Below are 13,207 nucleotides of genomic sequence, written 5' to 3'. Positions count from 1 at the left end.
TATGTACCTTTTTAAGTCAATGGTACAGAATAGAAGATGCTCAACAAATGATTATTATTTCATGGGATTGCAGCAGAATCTACCAAGTACTTTTAAATATAATGGAATGAAATACAAAAATCTGGTTTGTAATTGCCCATGATTGAAGTGCCCTAAGCCCTGATGATTTCTTTCACCCCCTGTGGCCTCTTCTAATTCAGTTGCATGTCCATCCCTACTTCTCGGTGACCTGCACTGCCATTTGAATGTTATATATCTTTACCTCATATTTTCCATCTTATCATGTTATTTCTATAAAATGAAAGGTCTACAAAAAGAGCTATTGTGTGTTTTAGCTGGTTTCCAAGATAACTATGGTACATTTTTAACTGGTATTATAAGACAGACCATGTCATTAATCATGGAGCCCAAAAGCTAATTAACTGAAGACAACCCCAAAGGCAGTCAGAAGAAGACATCAGAAGAGGTGAGGTACATAAACCTTATTACCCGGATGACTATTTACATACCTTTCACTGACATCTTATGCAAAATTGTGCACATAGTGTATCTAAATCTTGTTTTCTTTTTCATTTGATTTTATGAAAATGATTGAATGCTTATTATAAGCACTTGAATCAATTCACTAATAGGCAAGGTCTGTAGAGAGTTTCTTATCATATAACCAAACAACAAAAGAGGTTAGCATAGCAGTGGGCAATTAAAAAACACCTTTTTAAATCAGTACAAACTCAAAATTAGTTTAGTTGGTCTAAAAACTAAGCTTTAGGCAAGACATACAGAATTCATTTCCAATGCCAACAGTTTTAATTTTTGAATTCACTTTGGTTCCATGCCACCACAGAATAAGGTAATGCAGAGCCATCCAAACACCTTTTGCTTATTATTCACTAGGAAGCATTATCTTGGGCTTTTTAAATATTGGAAAACCAGAGTGAGCAGTAGTTTCCCTGTTAATGATACTCTTTTAGGCAATATATAGTTTAAATATTAACTTTGTAAAAAAATAATGGCTAATAATTTTTTATAAAAAGCAGAGATCTTGTTATTTATATACCGTATATACATATTTACCTACTGCTTTCTTATGGGTATAGATTTATACCCATATTTTGATACGTTCAGGCTTTAACTTATTTTTTAGTTTTACATCTTTATAGCTTAGTGGTGAAGAGCATGGACTCTGAAACCAGTCCACCTGTGTTTGATTCTGAACATTTATTGTTAATAAGTATTTATTGTTATTATTTTCTTTTTTAATTATCAGATTAATATCCATAAGAAAGTACATAATTTTCTCTTTGAAAGCCAACAGAATTTGACCAATCAGGAGAAACGTTTTCAAGAGCATATCATACCAAACAAATACATATGCTTGTCAATATTGTTTCAGTAAGGGACATATCAAAAATAACTGAAAATGGTAACTGAAAGAGTTATTATAGGAAATCAATTGTTGGTCAGTAATGATGATGAAGTTTAGGGAAGGTAGCAGTTGATTCAAGGAACTGTAAGTTTTTATCCATTTTAATGACAGTGAGAATACACATTGAACCTATTCCTCATTATGAACTAATAATTATGTAAATGGCCTCAAAACAGAGAACCACTTCTGAATTTAAACTCAGTAGGTTTGGGTAGTGTTTTCCTTCCAAAATAAGCAGGGATCAGTAATGCTGCAAGGTTGTTACTGTCACAACCAACAATTACAGGGAGTTGTTTTTGGTTCCAAGAAAGGAAATAAGTTACACACCTCACTCCCACCCTTTCTCCTTTCCTTTCATCTCTTCCCCTTTTCCTTTCTGAGGCATCAATGACTTGTTGAAAACAGTTTTTTGTTTTAAGCCATATTGCTTACAGTAGTGAGGATTATAGAGTGATCCCATGGTAAGATTGCCCTTGCATTGTGGGTTGCAGTTCTCAAGTAGCTGCCTGCCACTGTCCACTGAGGAGCTTTTTAAAAAATACTGACAGCTGGAGCTTCCCTCTACAAGATTCTGTTTGAGAGGTAGGTCTGCAGTAGGACCCAGGCATTAGTATTTTTAAAAGCTTCCAAGGTGATTCATGTGACTAACAATAACAGTGAAGATTAAATTACAAGATGGAAATGGAATCATATAATTGCTTTTTTCTTTTTTCTTTTTTTAAATATTTTGTATTTGTAGATGGACACAATACCTTTATTTTATTTGTTATGTGGTGCCAGGGATCGAACCCAGTGCCTCACACATGCTAGGCAAGTGCTCTACCACTGAGCCACAACCCCAGTCCTTCTTTTTTCTTTTTTAATTACACAAATAATATATTAATTCTTTCTTGTAATTTAAAAAAGGAACTGTAAAAATTCATGGGAAATGCCCCTTCATACAACTGTTTTCCTCCCCAGATATAACCAGTGTTAATTTGTTAACTTACTATTTATCCTTGTGGTGACTTTTTCATAGGTTAAAAATATGGATATAATTACGTATATCATGTATATTACCTTTGCAACATTAAGGTGATTATACTATATTTATGTATTATTCTGTTTTTTTTTAACTGAAGTTTTTCTTGGAGATCTTACACAAAGATCTCAATTTTTTATTTATTTATTTTTTGGTTAGACACAATACATTTTTGTTTGTTTATTTATTTATTTTTTTATGTGGTGTTGAGGATCAAACTCAGGGCCTCGCGCATGCTAGGCGAGCGCTCTACTGCTGAGCCACAACCCCAGCCCAAAGATCTCAATTTTTAAAAATTATTTTACTTCATTCCTTTTAGTATCTGCTAAGTGTTTCTTGGTGTGTGCAGGCTTGAACTTATTTTTCAGTTTTACATATTTATAGCTTAATGGTAAAGAGCATGGACTTTGCAGCCAGACCACCTGGGTTTGGTTGTTGTTGTCATTTTCCTTTTCTAACTTTTTACTAATATGGACAGTGCTCTAGTTCATATCTTAGTACCCACAATATTGTGCTTGTTGGTGAATATTCCAGGAGGGCAGATTCCTAGAATTAAAGTTGCCAGATCAGAAGGTATGTGTACCAGTATTTTGAAATATGCTATCAAATTATTCTCTGAGAGAGTCAATTTACACTCACTGCAACCAGTGGAATCTGATGGGGGTATCTCAAGGCCAAATATATCATTCACATTATGGTATGATTTTATGGGCTAACTGAAATGTCAGGCTTCTCTTTCTCTCCTTTTTTAAAATATTTATTTTTTTAGGTGTAGTTGGACACAATACCTTTATTTTATTTATTTATTTTTATGTGGTGCTGAGGATCAAACCCAGGGCCTCACAAGCGCTAGGCGAGCACTCTACTGCTGAGCACAACCCAAGCCCAGGCTTCTCTCTTTTGACTTGAATTTTATTGAGTCGGTTTGGTAACACAGGTTATGGTCTATCAACCTAAGGTTCCCATTTATAGCCTGAAAAATATGATTAAAGAGAATGAAAAAAATATTTGCCGATATTTAAAACAAAAATTTTAATTGTGTGAAATATAGGAGGGATATAAATAAAACCTGGCTTTGGCAGTGAAAAAAATCTGAACTAATCTAGTCTCAGCCTTTCATTTTATAGAAAGTTCAAGAGAGGAGCTGGCCGACCTCTCCAGTGTAGTGACAAAATAGTAACCCAAATCGCAAGAAAAATCTACTTCAAATCATACACACACACACACACACACATTTATATATATATATATATATATGAGAGAGTGTGTGTATGTTGGTATTTTTTTATTATTTATATATGACAACAGAATACATTACAATTCTTATTACACATATAGAGCACAGTTTTTCCATATTTCTGGTTGTATACACAGTATATTCACACCAATTTGTGTCTTCATACATTGGATAATAATGATCATCACGTTCCACCATCATTTCTAACCCCATGCCCCCTTCCTTTCCCTCCAACCCCTCTGCCCTATCTAGAGTTTGTCTATTCCTCCCATGCTTCCTCTCCCTATCCCACTAGAAATCAGCCTCTTTATAGCAAAGAAGACATTCAGCATTTGGTTATTTGGGATTGGCTAACTTAGCATTATCTTCTCTAACTCCATCCATTTACCTGCAAATGCCATGATTTTATTCTCTTTTATTGTTGAGTAATATTCCATTGTGTATATGTGCCACATTTTTTTAATCCATTCATCTGTTGAAGGGCATCTAGATTAGTTCCACAGTTTAGCTATTGTGAATTGTGCTGCTATAAACCTTGATGTGGCTATGTCCCTGTAGTATGCTATTTTTAAGTCCTTTGGGTATAAACCAAGGAGAGAGATAGCTGGGTCAAATGGTGGTTCCATTCCTACTTTTCCAAGAAATATCCATACTGCTTTCTATGTTGGCTGCACCAGTTTGCAGTCCCACCAGCAATATATGAATGTGCCTTTTTCCCCACATCCTCGCCAACACTTATTGTTGTTTGTGTTCTTAATAGCTGCTGTTCTAACTGGAGTGAGATGAAATCTTAGAGTGGTTTTGATTTGCACTTCTTTAATTGCTAGTGATGCTGAACATTTTTTCATATATTTGTTGATTGATTGTATATATAAGTGTCTGTTCAGGTCCTTGGCCCATTTATTGATTGGGTTATTTGTTTTTTTGGTGTTTAACTTTTTGAGTCCTTTCAGGATTTTATTTTTTTAGGCTTACATATAATAAAATGGCATCCATATTATTGGTTATAACACTGTCATATAATAAAAGTGGAAGTGGCTGGGAACAGTGGTGCATACCCATAATCCCAGTGATTCTGGAGGCTGAGGCAGGAGGTTCAAGGCTCAACCTCAGCAACTTGGTAATACCCTGTCTTAAAAAAATAAATAAAAGGGCTGGGGATGTAGCTTATTGGGTAAGTATCCCTGGGTTTAATCCTCAGTATCCCCCCTAAAAAAAAAAAAAAAAAAAAAAGAAGTGAAACATACTATTTTCAATTAAAATTTCTTTCTAGGTAAATTCTTTAAGTTTCTTCATTTCTTCACCAATAAAGTATAGATATTGTGGTACCTATTTCACAGGGTTTGGAGGAAGATTAAATTACGTAACATTAAAAACCTTTAGTACATAATGCTAAATTAATTGAATTATATTATTTTTGTCATTTTAATTTTAACAGTATGTTTAGCCCTAATGTATATAGATGTCTTTAAGCATTAATTAAGGTAATAGAGGAGGGTGAGGCTGACTTTTGGCTTTCAAAGATACTAAGGAAAACTTATCTGGGGTTAAATGCATATTTTTTTTCATATATTCCTTAGGAAACTTCTTAAAAGAACATATTGCCACTGATATTTTTGAAAATTCAATGTTTTACCTATTGTACTTAAGAAGAATATTTTTAAAATTAACTTTATTAAATATTATATAGTCTGGCTTACAGTCTTAGGAGTTTGGTTTAAGAAGAATGAAATGAAAGAAGCAAACTCTATAAAGCACAGGTTTCTTTTTGATAGAGAAACGTGAGTATTGTTGAAGGACCTCTCTAGTTCTGTGATTCATCAGTTTCCTAACTCTCTTCTGGGTATTTTGAGGCAGAGCCTATGGAAAGAATAAGCTATACCCAGACAAATATAATTTAGATTGAATAAAAATGGTATTATGTAAAAATGTGGATGTGTAACCGATGTGATTCTGCAACTTGTATTTGGGGTAAAAAATGGGAGTTAATAACCCACTTGAATCAAATGTATGGAAGATGATATGTCATGAGCTTTGTAATGTTTTGAACAACCAATTAAAAAAAAAAAAAAAAAAAAAAAAAGCTATCCAGGACAAAATGGGACCTCTGGAAGGTTGATCTCAGTCCCTCTTACTCTCAGAAGGCACAGGGTGGGCACATTGTTCCTATCAAAAGCTATGTTCTGGGTCTTTTCCTTTTCGGCTCTCTTGAGTTCTCTGATAACATTTCTACCCTCCTACCTCCAACACCACCAGGCTGGGGTCCAGCATTCTCATGTTCTGGGCTGATTGACACTTACTGATTAGAAACAAGTATTCAAATTTATTAGAATAAAAAATATAAAATTGAGGAATGTTATTAGTATCATTTCTGGGTTTTGTTTTTGGTTTGTTTGGGGGTTGTTTGGTTTTTGTGTGAGGGGTTTTCTTTCTCTCTCTCTCTCTCTCTTTTTTTTTTTTCTGCTGAGAGTTGAATTAAGGGCCTCATGCATACTAAGATATACTCCCAACCCCTCCTTTCTGGATTTCAGTTGAAACCTATATTAAATATGACAATTTCTTCAGAGAGTGTGTTATCTTTACAATTTGGGTCCTGAAATTCTGTACAATCTGTGACTTTTCTTGCCCCTCTGGCATCCCATTTGGAAACTTTACCAATGCTTTTTCTCATCTTTCTTTTCCAGGGATTTTTATCTATTCCTGGGTTATACCTTTTCCTGCCTAAAACTATCACTTTTTCCACTCTATTCTTTGTCCCTAATACTGCTTTACTTACTATTCTCTCAACATTTCCTTTCTGTTGAGAAGCTTGCAGATCATTCTATCTTTTTGTCCTTAATGTCTGACACTCTTAGATTTGAATTTCCATATAAATTCTTAGTCAATGGAGAAGCACCTAACTTACACTTTTAGACAGCTACATCTGGTTGGCTAGCTCTCTCTCTCTCTGTAATATCATTTCTCTCCCTAATTTTTGTTGTTGTGATTACTTTTGGGATCAAGGGAAACCTACATTTGATGAAGCTTTAAGACATTTGAAGTATCACTTGAAAATCTCTGTATACTTATAGTGATCCTCAGTTGAGCTTAGTTCTGAACATTATTGCTGTGATATCATTTGAAAATACAATTTATGTATTTCTTTGTTTGGACCTCAAAATTTGAGATTTTCCAAGGGTCATAGCAGACCTAAATTCTTATTACTGAATCACAGTTTTCCTTTTAAAAATGGAAGCTTAGGAAATTTGGGTATTTTTGTTAACCAATTATCTGATACAGTCTTGTAGTCTTGATTTATAAAAGCCTAAAAGATTGGTTTCTATTTACTTGGCCATCTTAGGTGCTCTATCTGTTGATAGGCAGTTCTCCTTGTTAAAAATTTTAATCTTACTTTGATAATGTTTTTAAATGACTCCAATTTTTGTTTTTCTCTTTAGAGTTTTTAAAATAAATAATACTTAGAGAATGTGTTAGCCTGTTAGAAGTATTTATAATTTTATGAAGAACTTAACCATTCTAAGATTAAATAGAATATTTTTGTTTCATCTTTAGGTTTAATAGGTAAGAACACATACTTTGTATCATTGGTTCAGCATTTTATAAAATACTTAATATGTATAATTTTATTTGTCTATTATTTTAATTTTTTTTTCTTTGCTGGGGATCCATCCCAGGGTTTCACTTGTAATAGGCAAGCAGAGTATTTTATTTTATTTTTATGTGGGGCTATGCATATATATATAACAAAATATGATTGTAGTTTTCTTTGTGTAGTCTTTGATTGTGACACTATACCCTTATATTTCTTAAGCAAGTAGCTATATGTGGCCACACTTGCCATTTTTATACTCACATCACAATGTAAAATTCATACAAACTAATAAAAAACAAGCTGATTTGGAGAAGTGTGGAGTGTGAACAAAAGGGACCAGAACCACATATAGCTTGGTGGAGTTTGTAGTAATGGTATCATTTATGAGCTGAAAGGTAGTTGGACATTTCCATTTTGGTGTTAGTCCCTTGGGAAGGAAGGGATTTCTTAATGGGATGTGATCTGCACTCTTAGTAAGAATGATTGACACTGAATGATTAAATAGAAAAGGAGAATAAATACCACTCCTCCCCCTTCTAAAACCAAGCACATATACACTGAATGCAAATCTTTTCAATGTGGAAGGCAAAGCCTGGCCATATGATAGCACATATCTGAAAAGCCAAGGGGGTGAATTAACTATGCAGATCAGAATGCATGAAAACCAAAATTATATAGTATCCTTATAAATAACTCTTAGAACCCAAAGGTACTAAATGCATAGAGTGTAATCAAAGATGCCATTTGTGAAAGTGGGCAGAATAGTTCCCTAGTCGAAGAACACGGTGCATGCCACAGTGACATGAAATCGACATGTCAGCAGGAGAGCCAGCTCTTTACTGAGCCCTCTGCCCCATTTTTCTCACTATGAAAATGAGCTCCTAACTGGATGTTATCCTCAGCAAGTGGATTTAATTCAAAAGAAAGATACTTTACAGATGGGCAAATTTAATGTAGTATTCACTTACCCATTATAGAAGAGAACTATATGGGAAAACATTATCATACGTAATGGGGTCACATTTCAAAGATGCCATTTTGAGTGTGTTATTCTGTGTGGATTTCAAGCATTTGTCAGTAATTTTTATTCTTTAATTTGACACCATCTCAGAGCATATGGTTGAAACAGTATTGAATCTGTACTGTAATGTTTTTTTTGTTAACTTACAAGTTAACACAATAAATAATCAAAACACATGATTTTTTGGTTTTCCCTTTAATTTTTGTAAGTATGATCCTGTGTTATATATATAAAACACTTAAGTAAAAAAAGCCCTAAACTTAAATTTAAAAAAAACCCACAGGATAATACATAAATATAGTATAATCAGTCACCTTAATGTTGCAAAGATAATATACATGATATAAGTAATTATATGCATTTTTTTAACCTATGGAAAAGTCACCACAAGGATAAATAGTAAGTTACCAAATTAACACTGGTTAATAATTGCACAGCATAAAAGCCTGTCGTGTGAATCCGTTATTCTACAATCTGTAAGGTTAATATTGATAACTAGAAAGAAGACAATAGTTGCCATTGTTTTTGCCAATTGAGAAAATTCACCTGTGAAAGGGATCCCAGAAGATAAAATATTAAGTATTCTACATATACTGCTTATTAGGATAGGAGTTTGTCTTTGACATATAAGGTGTAGTATAAGTTGTTGAGCTAGATACTCCCTCGCACACGTACAAATATAATTAGTTACAATTAACTTTTGTTGTTCCTATGATCTTTCAGTAATTCTCACAATTACTATGTATTTATCTGTGTTTTTTTTAACATCGTAACCTGTTATTTGTGCTTTGTAATGAGAATTGTGGAATCATAAATGTATTTAGAAAATAAATTTAAACTAGAAAGCTTTTAAAACATTTTACTTGAAAACAAATCACTAAATAAATTCTATCTGCAATATTCAGATTAACCTTTGTAAATATAAATTTTCCTTTATTTCTTCACTTTTGTTGTTTTTAATATCTCAATTTAAAAGAAAAACATGTATTGAAATTGAGCCGAGATAGCTTCCAAATAATTTCCTTGCTCAGCTAAATTAAATTTAAATTTAAGTTAGAAACGAACTTAAATTTTCAAGCATCTACTACAAAACCTTGTCCCTCCTGTGTACATTCAAATATTATGGATTACTCTTTATTCCAATGTAGAAAAATTCACCCTAAGGAAAACTAATTTCCACAGAGAAAAGAAAGTAAACTTTTCTGGTCACTAAACTAGTGAAATACTTTATTAATCTGTTCTAAGTATTTAGAATGTTTGTTTTATAGTATTATCCTGGTATTGCTATAAAATTACTTGGTAATTTGCCAGATTTTCTGACTTGATATTTTATTTATATATCAAATTTCAGTGTACTACTTAATTTTGTACAAAGGAAAAGCTTTAGTTCTGCTGGCTTCCACAGTAAAAATAATTAACACCCAAAGAGGTGTTAAATTCATAAAATTTAATTTGGTCCATATTTTCCCATTTGCTGAGCAAATTGCTATTTCACATCACAGCAAACAGCTGTATTTTTATACTGTTGTTTTCAAAGCTACCTGGCTATTTTGTTGAATATTGACTGCCCTCTAGTGGACTAACCTGTTCTCTAAAAATAACCTGATGGACCAGTTGTGGTGATGTGCACCTGTGATACTAGACACTTGGGATGTTGAACAGGAGGATTGCAAGTTCAAGGCTAGCCTGGGCAATTTAATGAGACCCTGTCACAAAATAAAAAAGGCTGGGGATATAGCTCAGTGGTAGAGGGCCCCTAGGTTCAATACCTAGTACCACAAAAATAAAATATAATACCCTGTTAAATTTAAACAAATCATCTGTAAATGGAAATGAGTGTATATTCTTTCATGTTTTAGTACTTATGCTTTTCATTGATTGTTGTGTTTAACAAAATTAATTTTTTAAAGTTGCCAGAATGTTTTGGTGCTGATGTCCTTGAAGCAACCAGTATAACAGTATAAGTAACATTACTTTTAAGAAGGTACATTAAAATAAGCCAATCTCATGGACAGTTTGTGTATTTTGGTATTTTAAAGATAATGTCTACATTCCTGTGTAAATGATTATTTTACATAATTGCATTGCTTATCAAATTTTTACTTTAAATTTTTAACAAAGCATACTACCTACATCTAAGATGTTTTCTTCATTCTTGCTTGCAGATGCTACAACTGTGGTGGCCTTGATCATCATGCTAAGGAATGTAGTCTACCTCCTCAGCCAAAGAAGTGCCATTACTGTCAGAGCATCATGCACATGGTGGCAAATTGCCCACATAAAACTGTTGCACAGCTGCCTGCCAGTTCTCAGGGAAGACAGGAAGCAGAATCCCAGCCATGTGCTTCGACCTCCCCGCGAGAAGTGGGAGGTGGGCACGGCTGCACATCCCCACCATTTCCTCAGGAGGCTAGGTCAGAGATCTCAGAACGGTCAGGCAGGTCACCCCAAGAAGCTTCCTCTGCAAAGGCTTCTGCAGCACCAGAAGAGCAAAACAAGAAGGGGCCTTCAGTTCAGAAAAGGAAAAAGACATAATACTTCTTAACATATCATGTTCTCTACCCAGTTGGGAAGTCTACCTCATGCAAGTACAGGGGAACAGTATTTCACAGACAGCAGCTGACCTGGGATTTTAACTACTGTTGAGGAACTGTGAATTTTTTTAAACAGACAAATCACTCTAAGTAAATTGCATTTGAGCAGGGTGTCATGTTTTATGTAATTCAGAGAATGAGATACTGTGTGTATCAGTATGTACATGTGTGAGAGGGAGAGAGCCTGAATCTGTGTGTGTTTGTATGAAGATTTTACACAGGAATGTAGACATACATATAAAGAGGGGTTATCTTTATATATGTGTGTATGTAGCTATAAGCACACACCCTCCCTCACATAATTGGACATCTCCAAGAATTGAAAATCCACGTGAAGCATTTAAGATGGTTTCAAAAACAACCCCTGGAGTTTTGAGTACCACTTCTTTTATATTACATAAAAATAAAAACATGACTATTACCTTTTGTGTGAACCAAAGGATACTTCAGATCTCAGAGCTGCCAATCATATGGTACTAAAGGTTTTTAAGATATCCATTATCTCTCAAGTTTGAGATTGCCTCTTTTTTTTATATATTATATCTATGGAGTGTTTTTTTTTTCTCATTCTCTCCTGTTTGAAGATAGTACCTTAACTTCATATGCCTCTGACTGCCATAGCATTTTTGATTCTGGGCTACATAACTCCAGAAAAGACAATGAATGTGTAATTTCTGTGCCGATATTTCAATGTTTTTAATTCTATGTTTTGATTATAAATCACATGCCTATTAAGAGAAATGAAGGGGAGGGTGATGTATAAATGTAGTGACTTGATTATTTTCAATGGTATTTTGATACCAGATCATTGTTATCTTTTACATGTTCTGAAGCTTTTAAAGGATTGTGGCAATAGCAGCTTCCCTTGACCAAGTTGATCTTCTGACCATCACGTAGAGTAGGGAGCCCTCCTTTTTTTTTTTAACTACTGAAGACCTTAGAGGAAAACTCCAATCATTTGGTATATATTTTTGGTGGCTGATTTTATTTCCCCTGGAGAGTTCTCTAACTCATTTCTAAAACAAACAAAAGCAGCATGGAAATGAATAAAATACTGGGGTTGAGAATGAAAATTCAGTGGATGTTCACAGTTGCCAATAGGTATGACCTGTGAATGATGCTAAAAAGTGTTATGTTTTGTGGCAGGCAACTAGAGTGACAAGCCTGGGGCAGAGGGAAAAAAAACCTCTTACTCAAAACAAGCCAAATAGTAGCTGTAAGTATCTCATACAGTAGCATTGATCTGATGGAAGTTACCTTCAGTGCTTAGGCTGAAGTAACCCATATGGTGAATTCAGGATAAACAGATACTGAGGATGAGGATCTTATGGGATTGGTTCTCAGTTATAGTAACAAACTGGCTAGGGACCAGTTGTAGTACTGGTCCCTTAATGTTTCAGTCATGAACAAAGTTATTTTGGAGTCATCCTGGTTCTAGATGTTGTAGGCAAATTTCTGAAACATCTCTAAGAAGGTACCAGTTAATTATATGCTTAATATTGGCAATAAATATAGTTTTGTATGGGCCTGTGGCATAAGCTCAGATAATCAGAAAGAAATTAGAATGACTCAAATGTGATATGTTCTGCTGAACAGTTCCTGCTCCCTCTTCCACATGTGCTGTCGTGGGATATTGGTATAGTCGCTGCTGTTTCAGCAAGCCACCAGAAGAAAATGCCTCAGACTGGCCTGCCAGTGCTTTACAGCTCAGCTTGAATTTCATGACAGTGTTTGAGAATCTCCATGGTATATATTGAAATATCAGTGTGCTGTGATGCAAAGCTTACCTTTGACGATATTGAATGTGATATAGCTGTAGAGAAGTACTTCCTTGCCTTATGTGAGGATTTCAAGCTTATTTAAATTATGTAGACAAATCAAAGTGGCATTGCTTAATTTTTACCAGGTATAACAAGCAGGTTAACAGTAAAATGCAAAATACGTCACTTTGAAATTTCAAACCAAAGTTCCTTGACTTTATAGACATAGGAAATTATGGACTTGAACATTGGACATTCCTGTTTACATATAAAAGTTCAGAGCTGAGATTGTGGTAAAAAATGAAAACAGAAACACTTGAGAACTGTGGACCATATAGGTGCAATTTAAAATCTGTTCCAGCATCTGACCAGACTGAACTACTAAAAGCACATACCAAACCTATCTTATGGTTAAGAGTTGGGATTTATTTTTTATATGAGAAAATTGCCACTATTACATAACATACTCAGGACAAAGAACTTTGCTCAGGGAACATATCATATAATGTTGTTGTTTCTTTACAGTGTAGTCTACAGTCCTGCTTACTCAAAACAA

The 13,207-nt window shown here is 34.1% G+C and overlaps 1 protein-coding gene across 1 annotated transcript in view; it reads left to right on the top strand.

The window, feature by feature from the left end:
• The window catches only part of Lin28b (lin-28 homolog B), a 112,586-nt gene extending 101,754 nt beyond the window's left edge, over positions 1–10,832 (top strand). Inside the window, exon 4 of the mRNA XM_058574858.1 lies at positions 10,463–10,832. Coding sequence (XP_058430841.1) covers positions 10,463–10,832 — 370 coding nt within the window. The remainder of the gene's footprint in view (positions 1–10,462) is intronic.
• The last annotated feature ends 2,375 nt before the right edge of the window (positions 10,833–13,207 follow it).

Source organism: Marmota monax, unplaced genomic scaffold, assembly GCF_021218885.2.
Source record: "Marmota monax isolate L192 unplaced genomic scaffold, Marmota_monax_Labrador192_F-V1.1 WCK01_AAM20220418_F8-fsc00013, whole genome shotgun sequence".
Taxonomy (NCBI): domain Eukaryota; kingdom Metazoa; phylum Chordata; class Mammalia; order Rodentia; family Sciuridae; genus Marmota; species Marmota monax.
The sequence above is the reverse complement of the archived record's forward strand: the minus strand, read 5'-3'. Positions and strand labels throughout refer to the sequence as shown.